The 14,603-nt window shown below is 32.8% G+C and overlaps 4 protein-coding genes across 9 annotated transcripts in view; 2 read left to right on the top strand and 2 right to left on the bottom strand.

Moving 5' to 3' along the window:
- Nucleotides 1-7,454, top strand: part of LOC119604953 (F-BAR domain only protein 2) — a 30,663-nt gene extending 23,209 nt beyond the window's left edge. For 3 of the 6 annotated variants that reach the window (XM_037957897.1, XM_037957889.1, XM_037957881.1), the window contains exons 2-16: nt 1,094-1,242; nt 1,309-1,875; nt 1,943-2,041; nt 2,119-2,215; nt 2,301-2,891; nt 3,736-4,008; nt 4,359-4,464; nt 4,526-4,863; nt 4,924-5,096; nt 5,200-5,345; nt 5,434-5,796; nt 5,864-6,037; nt 6,111-6,446; nt 6,545-6,774; nt 6,859-7,454. In XM_037957897.1, coding sequence (XP_037813825.1) covers nt 1,213-1,242; nt 1,309-1,875; nt 1,943-2,041; nt 2,119-2,215; nt 2,301-2,891; nt 3,736-4,008; nt 4,359-4,464; nt 4,526-4,863; nt 4,924-5,096; nt 5,200-5,345; nt 5,434-5,796; nt 5,864-6,037; nt 6,111-6,446; nt 6,545-6,774; nt 6,859-6,956 — 3,621 coding nt within the window. In that variant the 5' untranslated portion in view covers nt 1,094-1,212 and the 3' untranslated portion in view covers nt 6,957-7,454. The remainder of the gene's footprint in view (nt 1-1,093; nt 1,243-1,308; nt 1,876-1,942; nt 2,042-2,118; nt 2,216-2,300; nt 2,892-3,735; nt 4,009-4,358; nt 4,465-4,525; nt 4,864-4,923; nt 5,097-5,199; nt 5,346-5,433; nt 5,797-5,863; nt 6,038-6,110; nt 6,447-6,544; nt 6,775-6,858) is intronic. The other 3 variants (XM_037957904.1, XM_037957918.1, XM_037957907.1) reach the window with 3 other exon arrangements.
- A 332-nt stretch (nt 7,455-7,786) lies between these two features.
- LOC119605003 lies at nt 7,787-9,548 on the bottom strand. Its single transcript, XM_037957943.1, has 2 exons — nt 8,441-9,548; nt 7,787-8,023 (listed from the first exon to the last, which is right to left on the bottom strand). The coding sequence occupies exons 1-2, from the start codon at nt 9,472-9,474 to the stop codon at nt 7,906-7,908; spliced, it is 1,152 nt and encodes a 383-aa protein (XP_037813871.1). The 5' UTR covers nt 9,475-9,548; the 3' UTR covers nt 7,787-7,905.
- Nucleotides 9,549-10,415: 867 nt separating this feature from the next.
- Nucleotides 10,416-12,999, top strand: LOC119604587 (GRIP and coiled-coil domain-containing protein 1). The gene is made up of 3 exons (XM_037957303.1): nt 10,416-10,657; nt 10,738-12,604; nt 12,674-12,999. Exons 1-3 carry the CDS (start codon nt 10,576-10,578, stop codon nt 12,852-12,854), a joined length of 2,130 nt encoding a protein of 709 aa, XP_037813231.1. The 5' UTR covers nt 10,416-10,575; the 3' UTR covers nt 12,855-12,999.
- On the bottom strand, nt 12,840-14,493 carry LOC119604631 (protein arginine methyltransferase NDUFAF7 homolog, mitochondrial). The gene is made up of 4 exons (XM_037957379.1): nt 14,076-14,493; nt 13,388-14,023; nt 13,150-13,329; nt 12,840-13,089 (listed from the first exon to the last, which is right to left on the bottom strand). The coding sequence occupies exons 1-4, from the start codon at nt 14,388-14,390 to the stop codon at nt 12,925-12,927; spliced, it is 1,296 nt and encodes a 431-aa protein (XP_037813307.1). The 5' UTR covers nt 14,391-14,493; the 3' UTR covers nt 12,840-12,924.
- Between the last annotated feature and the right edge of the window lie 110 nt (nt 14,494-14,603).

Genomic DNA, 14,603 nt, shown 5'->3' with positions numbered 1-14,603 from the left:
TTTTCACAAATCGGGATCTTAAAAATTATATTCGCGGGATTTTTCGGAATTCTTATTTTTTCCAATTTTCCAAAAAAAACGGAGTCCCTTCGACTCTACTTGACTGTACGCGTGCAGCGAACTACCACGATATAATGCCTGTATTTCCCGGAATTGTTTTTAGTAAATTGCAGGAATTAAGTTTCGAAAAGTATTAACGTATACAAACAAAGTGATATAAGATGCGCCATATCCTAATTTAAACTTACTTGTTCATTTTCGAAAACTTTTAACATCTTCATACATATGGGGAATTTCATATCAAGTGACCCAACTCAGATTTTGACGAAATTTGCACGAAAGTTAGTACTATTGGATAGTAGGTCTGACACAAATTTTCAGCTTTATCGGTCAAGAAGGGGGCCAAAGTTGGACATTTTGGTCATACAGGGTTTTATTCAAATGAGAATAACTTTTCACCTATTGCTCCTACCAAAAATTGTCAAAAGGAGTTCAGATAGCTATTTCTTCATTCTTTCCAATTTTTTTTTTTAATTACATATTTTCTTTTAATTTTTTTTTGAAATGGCCCTTTTTTTGCTTAAAAGAAACGTCCATTTTAAAAAAATTGGGGAAAATTAAGTTAAAAAATATTTTTTTGATATCCCCCTCGCATCCAATTATGGGACTATAAAGCCCTTCAAGGAAATTGTATAAGCTTTCTTTTAAGTAAAAAAAAAGAAAACCCTGTATGACCAAAATGTCCAACTTTGACACCCTCTGACTCCGGCAGTTCTTGACCGAAAGAGCTGAAAATTTTTGTCTGACCTACTATCCCTGTCTTCCAAATCGGAAGACATCGATTTTTAAAGTTGGGTCACTTGACACGAAATTCCCCATATACATTTTTTGAGTCCACCATTAAAATATCCTTAAATACATATGATATTATTATATAATTAAGTCATATTTTTCAAAAAGTTCTATTAAGATTTATGTATAATACTAGTACTAGTTTAATTAACAAGATTTTAGTTAGTAAAATAAATAAATTAAAATCTTAGCTTTTTTATAATTTTATATTCACGCTGTTTCTTTCTTATATTTAATTAAGGATTAAAAATGAAAATCAAGCTGCCACTGAAGAAAGTCAATTATAATTTTTGATTGGATACCAAATCAATATCATCGCAAGTTCGTACATTGAAGATTAACAAAATAAAGTATTTCAAAATGACTGTCGATTTTAACGATTATTTTTGGGTTTGTACATTTTTCTATTTATGAATTGTTAACAACATATTTACGAATAAACTTTAATACTTTTAGGGGGAGAAGAACAATGGCTTTGATGTTTTATATCATAATATGAAATATGGTCTACAAGCCAGCAAAGAACTTTCAGATTTCTTTCGAGAAAAGTCAAGTATAGAGGAGCAAAATTCGAAATTAATGTCAAAACTGGCTCATAAGGCCAGTACGGGAACATTAAATAGTACATTTTCACCAGTATGGACCATTCTAAGGACATCTGCAGAAAAATTGTCTACGCTCCACATGCAAATGGTGCAAAAACTCTCCGAATTGGTTAAGGATGTAACGAAATACACGGATGAATTGCATAAAAAGCACAAGACTGTCAAAGAGGACGAGGCACAAACGTTGGAATGTGTTAAAGCAATACAAACGTCTACAGCTGATGTACAAAAGGCTCGCGATATGTACAGTAGTAAGGCACAAGAATTAGAAAAACTACGAAAAGACAATTCATCACAAAAAGATATTGATAAATTGGAAACGAAACTACGCAAACTGCAAGACGACTATAAAGTATTATTAGATAAACACAACCCCATTAAGAACGAATTTGAACGTCGTATGACGCAGACTTGTAAGGTACATGCAAATTGCTATTCACTTCTAATAAAATTCGTCACTAGTAACTTCTTTTAATTTTCTATAGCGTTTTCAAGAAATTGAAGAAATGCATTTGCGTCAAATGAAAGAATTTCTTTCTACCTATTTGGAATTGTTGCAAAATAACCATGATATGGTTGGACAGGTAATATAAGAACTTAATATTGGTACTAAATAGATGCACTTCTAACATAATGTCATCATTTATTAATATTCATTTAGGTACATTCCGATTTTAAGCGACAATTTTTAGATATGACTGTTGACAAATTGCTGGAACAATTTGTATTAAATAAATACACTGGCTTGGAGAAACCTGGTAATGAGCATTGAAATTTAGTTGCACTAGTTATTCTTAATTATTAATTGAATATTTTTTATTTATTTCTTGTAACATATTTCAGAAATGCCAGAACTTGAATTCATTCCATTATCTATAAATCAACAAATATCAGCCACTTCAAATATTCGTCTGAATCAACCTTCAGTTGCTTCAAATTCAAATTCAGCCACTAGCATCAATCGTGGTGGGAACGTTTCGATGGATTTACGCGGCACCGAAGCTGTATCAGTAGGTAGTGTTGCAAGTGGCAGTGGTAGTATTATAAATGCTGATGACTCTGCTTTGGATGTTAACAGCACAAAAACTACCGCATCGAGGCCCACTTCGCCAGAAGTAACCTCTTCCCCAAATGCAGCCGCAGCAGTAACAGCAACGACCAGCACCGTCAAAAGCAATTTTCGCAGTTGGTTCTCGTCAAATAATCCCAGCAAACAACAGCCACAGCAACAAAATACCGGAATATCTACATCTGCCACTAGCGGTAGTGGAAATTTCGGTATGGATAGTAATTGTATCACAAGTTCACTATCAGTCAATATAAATGCTACAAATAACACTACTAGTACCACCACCACCTCTGGCACAACTACCACAACCATCAACAAAAATTCCCTTAACTCTGAGCTTCAATCACTACAGGATAACAATCAAGGTTCATTTTTGACAACTGCTTAAACACTATTACTCTATATCTTCTCTCTATCTCTCCCGTCCTTCTAACGTCCTAAAGACTTTTAAAAGACACTTTATAAGAAGTATTGTTTATATATTTCCTTTTCTTTTCTTCTACAACTACTCCTACTACTACATACAATACTATAAAATATTTAATTCTATGGAAAAATTCAAATTTAAATCGTAGATTTTAAATGAAACCAATATTAACGATTAAGATTTGTAGATTTACCAACGACCACAGATTGACGAAAAAATCTGCTAGCTTTCATTAATTCTCATTCCAAGTCCTTTTAAATGCATCCGAGTTAATATTAAAGTGTAAAAGTGTATGTAATTTTGTTTTTGTTTTGAAATTGTGTGGATGATAACGAATTGGATGTAAATGTAAATCTGGCAGATTGATTGATTACATGTAGTAAATGCCTATGAATGAAATTAAAACATTATTTTTTTGTATTATTTATTATTTTAATTTGTATTTTCGTAGTAAATACTTACACTCAAAACACCAACTTTATGTAAAAAATTTATCTGTTGATTTATTCATTATTACTTTTGATTGTATATTTAAATGCCACATACATTCCACAGACATATTTTGTACAATTGTAATTTCAGTATTTTTTTATCCATTAGTTTGATTTCTAATATTTATTGGCACAATGATTAATGATAAATTTAAAAAAGTACTCGTTATTCACACAATCGAAAGAGGAAAAAAGAGCTCATGACAATATTCACACAATTTTTTCGTAAATAATATTTTAATCAATAATAATTCGTTTAAACAACTTCCTTTCATCTGTACCTGTGAATAGCACTGAACTCACAAATAGACCGTGATGTTTTATCAACAAACTCTAGAGACAACATTACAGCCACATCACCAAATATATCAGCTCCCGTGTTAAGCACTAAAAAGTTCTCAGATCGTTCAGGAACTACAACTACTACTACAAATCATCATCAACTTTTCTCACCACAAAATACAACAAACAACAATTCTTATTCATCAACACCTGCCACGACATTGGGAACAAGTCAGAGACGCACTACATCCCTATTAAATATTTTCTCTTCAAATTCTCAGGGTATGATTTTGTGTTGATTGAAACTCTGTTAATTAATGTATTGAAATGAAACGGTTAAAGAAGGAAGTTCTTTTTGGTGCTTTAATTTGAAACAATATATACATTTCTTATTCTTTTTTCCCTTAAATCGTAGAAAACTTCTTTTTTGTTAATTTTTTCTTTAAATTCCGATTAGTATGTATTTAAAGGATTCTGTATTTTGAGTTGGTGTTTGAGTTTCAACTATGTATAAAAATTATTCTGTTTAATAATGCATTTATTATTTATAACTTAATTTTAAGTATAATTCGACTTGATATTAGAGAAATAAGTTTTCATCAACTACAATACTATTCTAATTATCTCTATAGTGTCGGGCATATTGCGAAGTCGACGTGACAAAACGAAAACAAAAAAATCAAAGAAAAAGAAAGATGGTGAAATGGCGGATAACATTAAGGAAGAACGCACTCAAAGGTGAGTTATAACATTTATGGAATTGTATTGAAATTTGAAATGTTTAAATTTTAATTTTTAGTGTGGACAGAGCTGGTAATAGCTCTATGGAATACGACGATCAGGGTAAAACAAAACAGCAAAACTCAAGTACAACAAATTCTGGATTATTAGCCATAACTTCAAAACTAGTAGGAGCTGGAGCAGAATCAGGTGGTATGTCAAATATACCTGATGTGTCTTCAACGTCGGGTTTAGTTGATAACAATACCAGTGGAACCGGCGATTCAAATCATACAAACAAAAACAATAACACCGCTTCAACAGCTGGGCAACAGTTTAGTGGCAATGAAGTTGACGAAGATGGTTACAGCCTTCAGCCACCCAAAGAGGTTGCCTGGGATGAAAACAAAGAGAATGGTAATTGATTGGAACGTTTCTAAAAGTGTCGCGTTTTTATTTGTCCTAAATTTTTTTCAGCTGGTAGTTTCTATTCTGATTCCGATTCAGATTCTGATAACGACAGGCCCGAGAAACGAATACATGTAAAAATAAAACCTTTAAATAACGGCCAGGCGCCCATGTCCGCAAGTGTGGATGAATTAAGGGCCACTGTTGAAAATATTTCATTATCGCCAACAGGTGTATTTTCGGTATGTGTTTTATCTGCTTAATTTATAATAAAGTTTTAAAGTGTATTTGCATTGTGATTATAATTTAATCATGAGTTTATAATTCATTAATTTGTCTTTAAAGCAGCACAGCCAGCAGTTGCAACAGCAATCTAGACTAACTTCGCGACAACAATCTCCGGAAATTTCGAATGCTTCCACACCAACGGCAGCAGTACATCCGTATGCACCTTTGCAAAGTCCAACATTATCTATGTCAAACAATTCAAGGTAAGATTAAAACGCGATCTCATTAATACATACATACGTACATACATATGAATGTATTTTCTTTTATATTTACTCTAAATTTTTATAGATATGCTGATCTAGGTGATATATTTTCTGAATTGGGCGACGTAAGTTCATCAGCTCCAGCTTCAGCCAATCTGACGAAAACTCAAGGTCGACAAATACCAACTCCAACTTCTGGAACAGGTAGTAGTATTGCTATACCAAGACCGCCTTCAAGGAGATCGGAAATGTTAGTGGGTGCTAGAGGGCGTATTAGTCCGGCACCGATAAATACCATTAATCGAGCCGATAGTATAGGCTCTTTGGAATTCCGCACAGCCATTGGTGGTATTAGCTCTTCCAGAGGGCCCTCACCCCTAACCATTGGAATCTCTGATACTATACCGCTGGCGGTAGCATTTCACGAAATTATTCATGCTTACTTCAGGTAAGACAACACCATTTATATTACATGTTAAATACATTAGCCAATGTCATAATTTCTCCATTATTAGAGGTAGCGATGAATCGCGATGTCAAGTAAAAATATCTGGAGATATGATGTTATCATTCCCTGCCGGTATTGCTGGTTTGTTGGCTAATAATCCAAATCCAGCTAAATTGGGCTTTCGTATTAAAAATGTACAAAATTTAGAACATTTTATACCAAATAGTAAATTAGTGCAAACGTAAGTATTTCTTCTATTCATTTACACCATTCACATTTTTTAATTTTATGTAAATTCGTTTGTTTATTTTTAGGGATAAAAATCAATCCAGTTCATTTAGCACTATGCTAGAATTTAATATGCCAGCATTAACAGCATTGTTGAGACGTCAGGCGGAACAGAATCCTACAGCTTCGTATTTCAACGTGGATATTCTAAAGTATCAAGTGCGCACTAAGCCTGGGGCTAGTTCGTGTCCGTTTCAACTGGTTAGTTATTGGAAATGTGAACCCACATTTACAGCGCTTAAGGTTGATTACAAATATAATAATCATGCCATGAGTGCGGCATGTCCACTTTTGAATGTAACACTACTCGTGCCAGTAAATGGATCAGTTCGAAACGTACAATCAAAACCTCATTCGGCATGGTAAGAGTTAAACATAACATAATAACATACATAGGTTTATGTTATATACTTAAGTATTTTCTATAGTTGTAATTACTGTTTATTTAAATTATTTTTAGGTTGGGCGAATCGAATCGCTTGGTATGGAATTTTACCGATATATCCCAAAATTCACAGGACGGTGGAGTTGGTACATTGAGAGCTCGTTTGGAGCTAAGCGATGGACCGTCTACGCCAGCTTTGCTAACGACACAATTCAATTGTGAAGGTACAACATTGTCTGGCATAGAATTTGAATTACATGGTCATGGCTACCGGGTGTCATTGGTAAAGAAGAGATTTGTATCAGGTGAGACTTATTGATGGGAAAAATAATTATTTTTAAAAATTAACAAATAAACTCTTAATAAACTAATACATCTTCTTTTTATAGGTAAATACGTTTGTGAAGGAGATGGTGTACGTAGTGCGGCCACACCAACACCACCGTCTGTCGGTTCATCTAGTCCATTTTCGGGAAAATCAAACTGAATAATTTTTAAAAATATATATTAACTAGAAAAGGATGCCTCAATTAATTGTTTGTTACTAAATATAATAATAAAAAAGAAAAAAGAAACTTTTTTATATATAAAAACCAAACAACATGCAAACTATACGAATTCGAATTACTCCAAGGTTTTTCTACAATTTTTACAGACTTGTAAAATACATGAACATGTAATTTACACAATAATAACAACAAACAAAAAAATGATCAATCATATTTCTTTTTCTTATTACTATTATTATTTTATTTAAAGCTGTTTCATGTTATTAATAAAGATATTATTAATCTATATACATACATACTTATATACATACATATATATTATTGTTACACATACATATAACATTTATGTTTTAGTTTTTCTTTATTTGCAAATAACACTATTGAAAATGTGTAAATTATAATTTTTTAATATAGACACAATAAATACACACAGTTCAAAAGAAAAAGAAAAATAAAAATATCGATATTCAAAACTAGTTTCCTATCTTTATCGACACTTTCTAAAGAGTCTTTTGTTCAATCATAATTGTGGCGAAATAAAAATTACAAGATTTACCAAGATTATGTAAGACAGTTAATGTAAATGTTTACTCAAACATCAAATTTCAAATAGTAAATCCTAAGAGAATTTCACAAAAAAATAGAAATCCAACGATTTAAATTTTTTAATCGGATAGCTAAAAAATTGCCATACCTTCATTTTGCATTTTGATTACGTTTCCGTTTTAAGATTGTGCGTACTCTGCATTACGATCATAGCTGTGTTATTCAAAGGGGTGACAAAATTTAAATAAAACACAACTTTTAATATTTTATAAATATAGTTTACCAAAATATGTATAGGATAACATAAAGATATCGCAACATAATAACATAACTTTTAATAAGATCTTTCATAAAGAAAACAAGCTTAATTTGTATAAACATTTACTTTGAAGTCATTCCGGGAACTCTATAAAGAAACTCCCCATCATCATCATAATAACAATCATTCGCACGGTATGTGGCTCCTTTTCGCCATAGCTTTCGAGGTATATGAATACGCCTAAAAAACAAAAAAGGAAATTTAATCCATGAAAATGAAATAAAAAAACTTATAATAACAAATTACAAATGATGTAGAATTGGAGATATCATGTTAATTTAGAAAAAATATATTTTATTGGAAAAATACAAAAATAATATAAATAATCAAAATTACTTCTAATAAGTTATTAATTAGATTATTCGATTAAATTAACATCTGTGAATTAATTTTTGAAGTTTTGTTTTCTGCGGATTAGCTAGAACTTAGGAAGGTATTAAGAATGAGTTGTTTTACCACTATTATTATAAAAGTCATGAAATTACATTCACTTTGAGCTACTGTATTTTTTTTTTTTTTTTTGCTGGGTAGTTACAACTTGTAATATGTAGTTACATATACATAGGGATATGTATGTACTAGCAGTTTGATACTTACTCTTTTGTTGTACTCATGCCATAACGCTTTCTATCAACTTCGTTGATAACGATTTCATTCGAGACAAATTTTTCAGTGTAATCGAACTCAGCTATAGTACTCGAAGTTGTATCCTTGTCTTTAATAATACCGGTACCACTAGTATTTTTAAGTTTTTGAGCAGCCAATTGATCCAGTGATTTACTATTGTCCTGTAAACTTTTATTCGACATGTTTGATGATTTTAACTGATGAATTGTCATAGGTTTTTTATTCTGGATTTCGCCTAAAAGGTATGTGTCGCTATCACCGCCATCGATAGCAGCTCTTTTTTCTTTTGTTTTACCATCTGTTAATGCTGTAGTATTTACTTGTTCATTAGTTTTTGGGCGCAAAGATGATATAATTGAAAAAAATTCATTGCTCTTTGGTTTTTGCCACTGTCTTTTCTGAAAACTTTGTGTGGGATCATGTAAAATGTGAAAATTGTTTGTTTCCCTATCAACAAACTTCTTAAGATGTTCGTACAAATCTGAACTAATTTTTTCGTTATATTCTCCTTTCTTAAATCTTTCCCAATTTCTCAAGACGCTTGTATCATGAGAATGTATTCTTTTCGGTGACATTGGACTCCAATTTGCTTTTAAAATTTTACAAATCGTTTCAGCACTGGCTGGAAAACTTTCAGCCAATTTTTCTACTGTCCATTCTTCCTTGTCACTTGAGTGCAAAAACTTGATTTGCTCCTTTTCAGCGTATGTCAACAGGTTCGGTAGCTGTTCTTTCTTAAAATATTTCCTTTCTATAATATGTTGCCTTATTTTGTCTTTTTGCCTTTGTAAATCTAATTCATGCTGTTTGTGGGATTTGTGAGCATTAAATAAATCACTTTCCAGACCTTCGAAACCTTCGGGATCACTTTGTATAATTTTAGCCGCATCTTCTATTGCTGTTAGTTGATAACCTAATCCTGGATTAGAGCGTTTTGGCAAACGTCTTATCATTAAAAACGATGTGGTGGAAAATGTTCTCGATATTTGTAAAGAAAACCCCATTTTTTAAGAACCAATTCTTTAATTGTCCAAATAGAAAAAAAAAACACTGAAATAACATATAAAATGTAATTAATTTCTAGTGAATGGAATATTAAACAGAGATGGACAGTTTTTTGTATAAAAACGATGTTTCTTTAAACTATTAGGGTAGTATCACACGTTCAATATATGTATATCGTGATATTTGCTGTATTGTGATATGTATTGAACGTGTAGCATGTAATATTGACGGATCGTGTTCCATATCACAGAAAACCCCAATTTTCTGAAATCCAAAATTTGTATCAATATTTATAATGGATTACGTGATAAATATTGAACGTGTAGCATGTTTTGTGATATCAATCACGATACATTTGTAAAATTCGAAAAAACAAATAAAATAAAAACAAAGTCAAATATTTTTTTAAATGTTAATAAAAAATATAAAAGATAATAAATTTTTCTAAATTTGTATGAATTTGGAGTTTTCGCGGCATTCTTGTTATCATCGTACGACCCGTGTAACACGAAATAATGAAAATACTGACGCGATATATATTGAACGTGTAGCATACCGAGGTATTTATCAAACTATTAAAATGGGTCGTGATTCATATTGACCAATATATATTGAACGTGTGCCAGTGCCCTTAGGAACAAATCTAGATCCATAAAACATTTTTTATGGTGCTAATTTGTTTATTGTTTATAATCATATGTTCAGAAGGTGTATATACTAAATTACAAAATTGATGCCTTATAACTCCAAAACTATATATAAGCGCTATCAACACTCAAAAAAAATATTTAAACATAAGATAATTTAGTGTTTATGTTTTTCCTTTTAAAAATTATAGATTGACGGTATATTAAAATTAACAAATAAGAACTTTGAAGTAAATCCCACGATAACGTTGAATAGCATGTACAATATTGTATGGTATCGACACTCCCATATCTGCCTGAAAAATACTTTGTTCAGCTGTTGTGTTATTGTTTTTTCCTTTCTGTAAATAGTGTTTTTTATTTTTTGTTATTATTCATCTTTTACCAAGTGCAAATTAATTATGTGGCAATAATTAAATTATTTTTGTATTAAAATAAATAAATATCCTCAAAATGGAGAGAAGCAGAAATGATTTAGAGTCGATAATCAATTCTCAGAAGGAGCAACTTTCTCGATATGAGAAAAGATTGAAAGGTAAATAGAAAAGTACATTATTATCAATGATAATAACAGAAATAAAATTAATGTTTGTTTACAATGTCTTTCATATCCAGATATTATAACAGCATACAAGGGACTACTTAAAGAAAAGGAAGCGCTCGAAACCAGCTTAACGGCAATTCTAAACAAAAACGATGACAAAAACTTGGAGCCATCTCCTGGTAATGCAGGAGATTCCAATGTGGAGCAATCTAATGAGCTGCAATCGTCCTCTAAATCGGAAGGAGGTACAGACACAGATGACAAATTTTCCCTTCAAAGCCAAATTGCAACTCTTATGAACTCATTGGCCACTTTGTCCGCCGAAAAATCCCGGATGGAAGCATCGTTTCAAGCCGACAAAAAGGTGTTGCGGGCACAACTACAGCAAAAGGATGAAATAATGAATGAACTGCGAAATACAATAAAGAAAAATGAAGAACTCGCAAAAGCTGATGTTGACGAATTCAAGGCCAAGCTGATAATTGAGCGACAGGAGCGTGAAAAAGAGACCAACAACCAAATGCTAATGATCAGAGAACTTCAGAAACTGTATGCTGATGAGAGGCATCTTAAAGAGAACATAGAGATGCAGCTAAACAATTTCAAAATGCAGTTTGCTAGCAATGAAGCTGAAAATACACGAATAACTGAACTTCAAGCTCAATTAAAGGAGGCTAAAGCCCAAATTAAGCTATTGAATGGTCAAAGGAGTGGTACTGACCCTTCTTCGTCTGCCGCACAAAACAGTTCAGTATTATTGCAACAACTACAAAAGGAAATGCAACAGCTGAAGGAACATCACGCAATTGCTATAAAAAATGAACAACACAGGGTTCAATTGGCCGAAGAGCAATCACGAAAACTTGCTGTTCTGCACGAGAGTCGCGTAGCGAATCTTGAATCTAGATTGGCTGAATTAAGTACCTCTGTAGGGACATATGATCGCTTACGACAGCAGGACCAAGAATCTATACAACTATTGAAGATGCAAATACACGACTTAGAAAAGATGACTTCCGAACATTCCAACAAAACACAGTTAGAAGGGCCGCTCCATGATCTATACACCGATAATAGAATAAAAAGAGCTATACCTACTAATAACGATATATCTAATATTATTGAAAATATCATGTATTTGAAGAAAATTCTTTTGCAGGCAAATACCCACTCACCTAATCCGATTGATTTGACAAACATTTTCTCTGTTGGCGCAGACCATTCTCAGTGTGAAGAGGAAATAGCTAGAGCTTCGCAACAGCTGGAAGCTTCAAAACGTGAAGTAGTCGAACTTGAAAAGAAATTGAATCAGCAAAAAGATCACATAACAACATTGCAGGAAAAGGTTAAAGATTTGAATCGCAACATAGACGAACAAGATTTGGAGTTGAAAAATTATAACGAAAAGTTACGGGTGGCAGTAAAAGAAGAGCGTAGCAAATGGCAAACTCTTCACGCTGATACGGAAAATGACTATCGTTGTAAGCTAAACGACTTGGAACAGCAGTTGCAAAAACAAAGACAACGCTCCCTTCAACTACTAGATGAAAAAGAACAAGAGATTAAAGCTTTACAAACTTCATTTGAAATCTTTCATTCCACTAACCAGTCCAATATTGGCACTTCAACGTTGAATGTTGCCAAAAATGATACTAATAATGCGACTTCATCCGATGGTGAAACATTGGATGATGTAGTTCAAGACCAACAGTCAACGTACAAGAAAACGAACATCAAGGCAAAAAAACTGTCAATGGGCGATAGTTGTCATATGTTACATTATGCCAATGAAATCGCAAGAAAGGATATTGAAATTGCTAATTTGAGAAAAGCTAAATATCAAGCAGAAACTTCAATGCGTAAAGCCATTCATGAAAAAGTTACTGCCCAAGAAGAACTTAACAATAAAATTGAATCGCTCGAAGAGCAGGTCGACAGGTGAGATTATTATTGCGTGAACTTTTTTATAACATTATAGATATTAACATTTTGCTTTTTACTCATTAGACTTGAACGGTGTAAATCACGGGAAGGTGCGAATTTGGAGTATTTGAAAAACGTTATTATCAGTTATATTGTGTCTAAAGACACAGATGGCAAACGTCATATGATGAATGCTATAAGTGCTGTTCTACAGTTTACACCTCAAGAGACAAAAGTCATCAACGAAGCGTTTAACAAGAAATAATATATATATTTTCAATTAGATAGATTTGAGATATCTTATTGTATAATAAATTTAACATGCACTCTTCACACTATTGAAAACCATTCACCGGGAACTTAATTAAATGGTCTTTCAATACAGCCGGGAACATGGAGAAGAACTTAAATCGTGATCCCATTTTATCTGGTTGTGTTAGCATCTCATATGCGGACTTGATTGTTGCTTGATTTTCTGGCAAGGCATTTTTCAACAATCGCTAAATAAAGAAAAATCGGGGTTTATATTAAAGTAAAATCACTAATATGTTTTTGTATACCTCTAAGCGCACTTCTCCCTGCATACGTTGAAGAAATAGTCGTTGTTCAACAGGTCCTAAACATAAAACTTTATTGTCTTTTTCCGCAACTCTTTTCATTTGCCTAAAGTCAACATCGACAGTTATATCAGCGGTACCTGGAGCTTTCAATGGATTAAATAGCTCGTGCTTCTTAAAAGCCTAGAAACATAAAAACATTAGATATTATGCACGTGTTAAAAGAGTATTTCTACTTTACTCTTAATGTATCAGATTTTTCACCAAAATGTCCATAGTCTACTATGAGGCCAATGCCACCATTTGTTTCAAACCGGTCAGCTAATAAACTGATAATACGATCCGATTCTATAGAATATTCAAGACATTGTCTTGTTTCTCCAACTATAGGTTCAAATAGTTTTGATATAGGCGTTTGATTCTTTGATAAAATAAATCTAAAATCCGCTTCCTTCGTCTGCCCGTCGGCTATATCTACAAGCACCTCCTTCCATAATCCATCCTCCATTTGAAGTTTATGTACAGGTAAAGCATCGAAGAATTCATGAGCCAAAACAATGGAAAATGAGGCGGGAACGTCCTCAAGTCGGGAATACCAGTAAACTTTTATGCCAGAGGCAGTCACACCTTTCTGATAATAACCTACAGCATTGCTGTCGGTGGCTTCGTGAGTGTAGCACAAAAGTTGTGCTTGCAACGTACTTAGGTGCGGACTTATTTCAACAAGATGCATTGAAAAGTTGCTTCCCAGTTTGAATTGTGATAGAACTTTCAGAACATCACGTATTAATGTGCCTCTTCCTGGACCAAGTTCCACCAGTTGAAATGGGGGTCCGCCTATTTTTTGCCATTCGCTTAAAACCCAAATAGCCACAAGCTTTCAAATAGTTATTTCAATACAAGAACTTTTTATTGTCTTCTTCACTTACCTCTCCAAAAATTTGTGATATTTCCGGCGAGGTTATAAAATCGCCCTCACGACCAAAAACATCTCGGTTCATATAATAACCAGATAGTGGATTTATTAAAACTTCTTGCATATATTCAGCAATAGTTATTGGCCCAGTTGCCAAAATTTTAGCTTGTAGATGTTTTGTAAGATCTGCATTTGTCACAGGTCTAGCTTCCTTCTCAAATGGCTGTTGTGTTCGTACTTTTGTGGAAAAATCTGGGCGTTTAACAGATTTATAACTGTAATATCTGCAGGCCTTTCGCCACACCTGTACAAATACTGATCTCTGCATGTCGGGACAGTTTCAGCAAATAAGTTTAACCAGATATTACACAATGCACACGGAACATCTAAGCCGCAGCAAAAAGTAAACAAATCACAAACATATGTATGACAAAGTCAGTACCTAAAAAGAATGATCACTTAAATTTATTTATGTTCACCCAGATTCACATCTTCGCATTTCAATGATCTTCTAGGTGGTTTAAATATATTTAAAATCTTG

Source organism: Lucilia sericata, unplaced genomic scaffold (genome assembly GCF_015586225.1).
Source record: "Lucilia sericata isolate MDLA Ls3-8-SP2 unplaced genomic scaffold, ASM1558622v1 Contig000014F_arrow, whole genome shotgun sequence".
Lineage (NCBI taxonomy): Eukaryota > Metazoa > Arthropoda > Insecta > Diptera > Calliphoridae > Lucilia > Lucilia sericata.
The sequence above is the reverse complement of the archived record's forward strand: the minus strand, read 5'-3'. Positions and strand labels throughout refer to the sequence as shown.

Coding starts and splice junctions, on each gene's coding strand:
- LOC119605003 (XM_037957943.1), bottom strand. CDS start 9,474: ATGGGGTTTTCTTTACAAATATCGAGAACATTTTCCACCACATCGTTT. Junction 8,024..8,440: donor GGCATGAGTACAACAAAAGA/GTAAGTATCAAA, acceptor TTTGTTTTTTAG/GCGTATTCATATACCTCGAA.
- LOC119604587 (XM_037957303.1), top strand. CDS start 10,576: ATGGAGAGAAGCAGAAATGATTTAGAGTCGATAATCAATTCTCAGAAG. Junction 10,658..10,737: donor ATATGAGAAAAGATTGAAAG/GTAAATAGAAAA, acceptor TTTCATATCCAG/ATATTATAACAGCATACAAG. Junction 12,605..12,673: donor CTCGAAGAGCAGGTCGACAG/GTGAGATTATTA, acceptor TTTACTCATTAG/ACTTGAACGGTGTAAATCAC.
- LOC119604631 (XM_037957379.1), bottom strand. CDS start 14,390: ATGCAGAGATCAGTATTTGTACAGGTGTGGCGAAAGGCCTGCAGATAT. Junction 14,024..14,075: donor TATCACAAATTTTTGGAGAG/GTAAGTGAAGAA, acceptor ACTATTTGAAAG/CTTGTGGCTATTTGGGTTTT. Junction 13,090..13,149: donor AGGGAGAAGTGCGCTTAGAG/GTATACAAAAAC, acceptor TTCTTTATTTAG/CGATTGTTGAAAAATGCCTT.